Source organism: Podarcis bocagei (assembly GCF_964188305.1).
Source record: "Podarcis bocagei genome assembly, chromosome: 3".
Classification (NCBI taxonomy): Eukaryota; Metazoa; Chordata; class Lepidosauria; order Squamata; family Lacertidae; genus Podarcis; species Podarcis bocagei.
In genome coordinates this window covers 99,176,972-99,183,738 of record NC_138127.1, presented here as the reverse complement: position 1 = coordinate 99,183,738, position 6,767 = coordinate 99,176,972, and the positions used below count along the sequence as shown (strand labels likewise).

The following is a 6,767-nucleotide window of genomic DNA, read 5'->3' as shown; positions in this document are numbered from 1 at the left end:
AGCACATCAAAGTGCAAGTAGATAAATAGGTACCGCTCCAGCGGGAAGGTAAACGGCGTTTCCGTGCGCTGCTCTGGTTCGCCAGAATCGGCTTAGTCATGCTGGCCACATGACCCGGAAGCTGTACGCCAGCTCCCTTGGCCAATAAAGCGAGATGAGCGCCACAACTGGAGTCGGTCACGACTGGACCTAATGGCCAGGGGTCCCCTTTACCTTGGTATTTAGTGTCTAAGCAAGGAATGCCAACATGGTACCCAGAGACATCACAAAGGGTTTCTTCCCTCCTATTCCTAAAATGAGACTCTATAGCATTTTATCGTAGTCAGAACACATTGTGGTGTGGATAGTAGTACCTGGAGGGACAAAAAGGTTGGCAGCCTGCTGCTCCAAGGAACAAGGTCTTCCATCATTCCAGGTTTGGAGAGGGAACTAGTGATGGCAAGAAACCTCATACAGCGGTACCTCGGGTTAAGAACTTAATTTGTTCTGGAGGTCCGTTCTGAACCTGAAACTGTTCTTAACCTGAGGTACCACTTTAGCTAATGGGGCCTCCCGCTGCTGCCACTGCACGATTTCTGTTCTCATCCTGAAGCAAAGTTCTTAACCCGAGGTACTATTTCTGGGTTAGCGGAGTCTGTAACCTGAAGCGTTTGTAACCCAAGGTACCACTACTTTTTCCACCATCAATCCATACTTTAGAATCAGTATTGTTTTAGTTTTTTCTGTCCCACCCAATTACCGTATATTAGAAATGGGCCATAAAATACAGCAGGCCTAAGAATCTTAATGTTTTGTTTTTTTAAAGTTTATGACTTCAAGGTGTGGAAACTAGGCAATCAGAACCCCCCCCCCCAAGCAAGCAAGAAAAAATGTGCCCCCGTCTCTGCTGTAGGCCCTGTTGGATTCACCTGACCAGCCCAATGAGCAGTAACCCTCTGTAAAGAGTTCTGCAACAGGACTTCTGTCCTCCCCCACCCCGCAAGAGTGACTCTAGATTGTTCCAGCTGCCAATATGCAATACTTGCAGAGAGACAATGACTAGAAGAGTGCAATGTTGCATTCCACACAATGTATGCAAAATAAAGCAAGAGCTGTCTGTATCTGCTTATGTACTATAACGGAAACAATTGCCCCCATTTTCTGTAAAAAAGGGGCCATTTGGAATAGATAAAAGGTAACTTGTACTATCTCATTTTTGGATCAGAGCAAGTATTTTATACTAAACAGGTAAGTTACAAGGCAGTTCAGTTGGTCAGAGCGTGGTGGTGATAATGCCGAGGTCATGAGTTCAATCCCCATACGGGCCAGCTCCATGCTTTAGTTGAGATTCCTGCATTCCAGGGAGTTGGACTAGATGATCCTCAGTGTCCCTTCCAACTCTACAATTGTATTATTCAATGAAGCAAAGCAAGCAAGAGCGTTTGTACTGGTCAAGAACTGCACAAAGGGCTGGCTCTAAAGTAGCCTTAATTTTTAACAGATATGAGACAGGGCTTTCACTGAAGTTTCTTACAAAGGAGCCAGTGTGGTGTAGTGGTTAAAAGCGGTGGACTCGTAATCTGGTGAACTGGGTTTGCTTCCCTGCTCCTCCACATGCAGCTACTGGGTGACCTTGGGCTAGTCACACTTCTCTGAAGTCTCTCAGCCCCATTCACCCCACAGAGTGTTTGTTGTGGGGGAGGAAGAGAAAGGAGAATGTTAGCCGCTTTGAGACTCCTTAGGATAGTGAGAAAGCAGGATATCAAATCCAAACTCCTCCTCCTATCAGCAATGCTCATGAGTAGCCCCATGTCTTCCATTTATCTACTTTCCCCTCCTCTCTGGTACATTTAGCAAACATGTTAGAGCCCCTGCTTTGCACACTCAGAAAAAAACACAGCAAAATTCAAAGCAACTTTTAATTATTACAATAGACACATTTACTTGTCTTCTGGTTTGTTGAAGCAGTATGTCAAGCAGCACTTGCCACAGTAATGTCTGTCAAAGTGGCTAGCCATGAATACTCCAGCCCCACATTCCTCGGAGGGACACTCGCGTCGCAGGCGGCTGATTTTCCCATTCTCATCCACCTGCAAGAAGAAAGGCTTTAAATCATATTGCATTTTCCATCTCCCTTGAAAAAAAATACAGAAGCGTGAGTTATGCAGTCTGGACTACCACTGCTTGCAATTTTTAGAATCACCAAGTTATCATTTAAGGTTACACTCTCAACCCCGACAAAATTTAGTCAAGCGGAGTGACCATATTTGTTGTTTAAGCATTAAATGCAAGAAAATAACTTATGTCCCCCCCCAACAATTCAGCATAACTAAATGCCCTAACCAGTACGATTAATCAGTTGTGCTTATGCATTATTTCCAAACAGACTTAAAGGTTACATTTGTCACCAGGAGACGGTTCATGCTGGCTTTCTAACTAAATGCAGAAACAGCCATCAGTAGAAAGAATCTGTATCTAGCAAGAACCCGCAAGCTCTTCATAGGCAATTAATTACCGCTGACCCAGTATGTCAATTCCCACATGAAGTTGCTCTTACCTTATAGTACTTAAGGACAGCGAGTTTCACCTTCTTTCTCTTATGCTTATTCTTCTTAGGAGTGGTGTAAGACTTCTTCTTCCTCTTCTTTGCTCCACCACGAAGTCTCAGCACAAGGTGAAGGGTCGACTCCTAGTTTTAGAAAGCGAACAAAGGACACAAAAATTTTGACAGCTGTAGTCATGCAACCGTTAGGAGTTGGGATGGACACAAGAAACCAAGATATAGGTGCTCTGCTCAGCCACAAAGCTTAATAGCCCTGGACAAGTTGCTTAGCACAGCCTACCTCCCAGGTGCTCTTTTAAGGAGGAGTGAGATAAGAGTAGCAAATGGATAAAATACCAAAGCACATAACTGGCACTTTGCTGATGCGCTAAATAGACTGGAAATAATCTCAATGACTGGTACAGAAGTCATTGGGTTGCTTTAAATAGTTGCACACAGCAACTAGAAGGGCTTGTATGAGAAGCAACTGCCCCTGAAGCCCTCTGCAGACACACCCAAATTCTGTGAACTGTGCTGGATATTGTGTGTGTGAGAGAGAATAATTTATTCCAGAAACTGAGAAGAACAGAGAAGTTTAAAGCAACAGAAGGCTGAGATTGTTTTGTCTATGCAAGGACTTTTTCTGTGGAAACTGTTCTTTGGACATACGCAGTGTGACAAGAAGTGCTGATAACAATGGTTCTGTGTCACTTCTTGTGAGTCTCTTGCTTGCGCCTTGTGGTGAGAGAAGCAGAGTGAGTCTTGGACTCTTGCTGGACTCTAAGCATGCCTTGACCAAGACAGTGGTGAATGTCTGTATATATTTGCTACCAATATGCATTTATGCCTGTCAAGTAAACTTCTACACTCGACTGAATCTTTATGGCGTCCATGAGTGTTTACTGCCTACTGTGTGTACCCTTCAACCCCAAAGATGCTTCCAAGGAAGAAGCTGTGTTGAGATGTAACTCTGCAGAGTATGGATACTGGCACACATGCGCAGCAAAAGTGATGCAGGACCCAATCCTCCTAAATCATCCATCAGAGGTTGATGGATTGATACAACAAACTGCTCTGGAATCCTTGGATGGGAAGCAGTGTATGAATAGATCTGTAGAAGGTCCCCCAACCCTCCAGAGTAGCTGCAATGGGAATGTGGGGCACATGAGAGATGGCAGAAAATTGATCCCTCTCCACTCTGCTGATAGAACTCTTATCGTCAGCTGAACAACACTGCTGGATTCAACCTACTGTGCTTTTCAAATCCAAGTTTGCTACGCTCACCTCACATTTGATCAGGTCAGCACAACTTCTGATATTTGGGATAAGCTAAAGTCCAGTATATTCAGTTCACTACGCTCTTTGTTTTCATGTAATTAAACCTCCAGCTTGTTTCTACTAAGGTTCTGTGTGCCTTTAAAGGCAGACAGGTTTAGATGCTAAAAGGAAAACGGCATTTTTCATGAAGTCTCCATCTTTAGGAGAGGCCACAGCCAACTGTTATATCCTATTAACAATGAATATGTGGGACCAATGTCCACCAGCTATTACCACCTAGTCATCTTGTCTACTAGAAGCAGAAGGATTCATGCTACTGGTACAAGATTACAGCATGCTCTTGCATTTTATGGTTTAGCAAGTACATGGGGTTCCACAATGGGGCTCCCCCCACTGAAACTGACTGGGATCGGGAGAACCCCCAGAACAGGCCGGGTGGAGGGAGGAACATTCCGCCTAGCAAGATGAAATGTTTGTGCAGACAGAACGTTTGTAATAGAGCAACAGTAAATTCCACCCACTGTATTAGAACACTTAGTACATACCTTTTGAATGTTGTAATCAGACAGAGTGCGCCCATCTTCCAATTGTTTCCCAGCAAAAATCAATCGCTGTTGATCAGGAGGAATTCCTAATAGAGAAAAATGGTGGAATATGAGTAACTGATTCAGTTTTTATAAGAACATTTTAAAATGGCCTTTTAGCTCTAGGAAATACCAAGGCAATTTACAATATATTAAAACCAGTCTAACATGCCTTTCTCTCAATGTATTCATGCCATGTCATTCATGTTAAGACACATTATTTAGTTTCCGATTATGTCAATAAACACCTTTTGTTCTAGACTAGATACTTACGCATTTATGCTTTTTTAAAGTGTGTTTCCATCTATTTATTATCCTTTTGGGGAAAGCAAAATAAGCCTGATTCTACATGTACCCCAATTGTACTTGCTAGCTTTTATTTTATTTTTAAATAAAGAAGGCATCATTCCTAACTGTATCCTGTTTGCTGCAGCATACTGAATTGACTCTGCAAGCATCATTCTATGACCTCCTTGAAGACCAAATTTGATGGAAAAGAACGGTACGGGTAAACAGAGAATTCTAGCAAGGAAGCTTTACTCCATAGTAGAATAATTTTTAAACCACAAGTTCCAAAACAAAAGCAACACCTACCTTCCTTATCCTGAATCTTGGCTTTGACATTTTCTATGGTATCAGATGGTTCAACCTGTTTATAAAAATAAGTCACCATTGAATTGCTTTACAGACTTAAAATAGTTATAAATTCATTACTGCTCCCATCCAGGTATTAGAACAGTACATGTATATTAGCTCAGTAACTTTGTTTAAACTAGCAATTCTTAAAATACACACACAGCCTTGGACAAGATAATGTTGGTTAACAGACCAAACACTGAGTTCTTGTCATATTCTCTGTAGCAACATACAAACACCAATCCTGCTCCTGTACTTTTAACAGCAGTTTTAACATACAGGAGACAAAGTTTTTCACAGCACAGAGATAAAATGGTAGGAAAATGTTGATGCTTGGCTTGTCAGCTGTCTCCCTTGCCATCACCAGGCTAGAATGGAAAGAATGCACATCTCCTTCTCAAACCTTTCAGCAACAGCAAGTGGTAGAGGCAAAGAAGGCGGTTATATTATTGCTGGCTGGGTTCTTTCTTCAGATATAAAAACACCTATCTTTATTGTGGGGACATGGGATGGGGGCAAGGGAGGAGATAAAAAAGTGCATTCAACTTATTATTGAATTTATATACCGCCCTATACCTGGTGGCAGCGAGGGCCACCAATTTAGGCAGCTTTAAAAGCAGATTCAACAAAGACATGAAAAACAAGGGCTATCAATGGCTACTAATCGCCGTGCCCACACACCAACTGCACAATCAGAAGCAGCATGCCTCTGAATACTGGGTGTTGCTGGGCAGCATCAAGCTGTGATGGAACTGTTGTGGTCTTCGGTTAACGCAAAAACGGGTGGGTTGGTTACAAGGCCTTTGAGCCCGGAAAAGTGATGGGATAGCCATCTTCATAAATATATAATTCTCTCATACACACACACACATATATCAGCTTGGTCTAAGGACCCAAATCAATGGATTCAAGAAAGGAGATTCCGACCCAACATCAGTTAAGACGTTTCTGCTCTGGAGGTGGTGAGCTCTCCTTCCTTCCTTGGAGGTTTTTAAGCGGAGGCTGGGTGGTAGTTGAGATTCCTGCATTGCAGGGGGTTGGACTGGATGACCCCCAGGGGACCCCCCCCATTCCCACTCTACCATAGCTGTCAACTTTTCCCTTTTCTTGCGAGGAATCCTATTCGGAATAAGGGAATTTCCCTTTTTTAAAAAAGGGAAAAGTTGACAGCTATGCACTCTACGATTCTGTGATTCTATGAGCCATAGGCTTTCTCTCACCCCCTTTTTTTTCCTTTTTGGGAGGGAGCAGGGGGCGGAATGGAACTGCGCAAAACCCGCCATTTCCCTCTAGGCCACAAACTACGGGGTGGGGGAAGAAAGGCCTGGAAGCCCAACTCTGGGGACACGAGGCGAAGAGGCCCGAGGATCAGCGGCCTTGCTCTGAACCCCTCATATGCTTTCTTTCTTTCTTCCCTCCCTCACCTCGAGGGTGATGGTTTTCCCCGTCAGGGTTTTCACGAAGATCTGCATGGCGGCGGCCGTCGGACCTGAGGAAGCAACGAGAGCGAGAAATGAGGCGAAGGAAGACTGAGGGAAACGGAGAAGAAGGCCCCGCACAGAGCAACCACTCACCAACGACCCGCTCCCGGAATGGCGGACGCCGGAAAGAGAACCCGCTCGGCCGCGCACGGGGTTTCCAAGGCTAGGGAGCGGAAGGAAGAGAGGAAAACGCCGGCTGAGGCAAGGACTGCAACTCCCGTCGTGCACCGCCGCCTGGAAAGTATGAGGAGGCATGACGGGAGCGGT

General features: G+C 44.3%; 1 protein-coding gene across 1 annotated transcript; it reads right to left on the bottom strand.

Moving 5' to 3' along the window:
• Positions 1 to 1,884: 1,884 nt before the first annotated feature.
• RPS27A (ribosomal protein S27a) lies at positions 1,885 to 6,684 on the bottom strand. The gene is made up of 6 exons (XM_081188883.1): positions 6,594 to 6,684; positions 6,444 to 6,508; positions 4,978 to 5,032; positions 4,345 to 4,430; positions 2,537 to 2,668; positions 1,885 to 2,069 (listed from the first exon to the last, which is right to left on the bottom strand). The coding sequence occupies exons 2-6, from the start codon at positions 6,489 to 6,491 to the stop codon at positions 1,920 to 1,922; spliced, it is 471 nt and encodes a 156-aa protein (XP_081045009.1). The 5' UTR covers positions 6,492 to 6,508; positions 6,594 to 6,684; the 3' UTR covers positions 1,885 to 1,919.
• Positions 6,685 to 6,767: the final 83 nt, after the last annotated feature.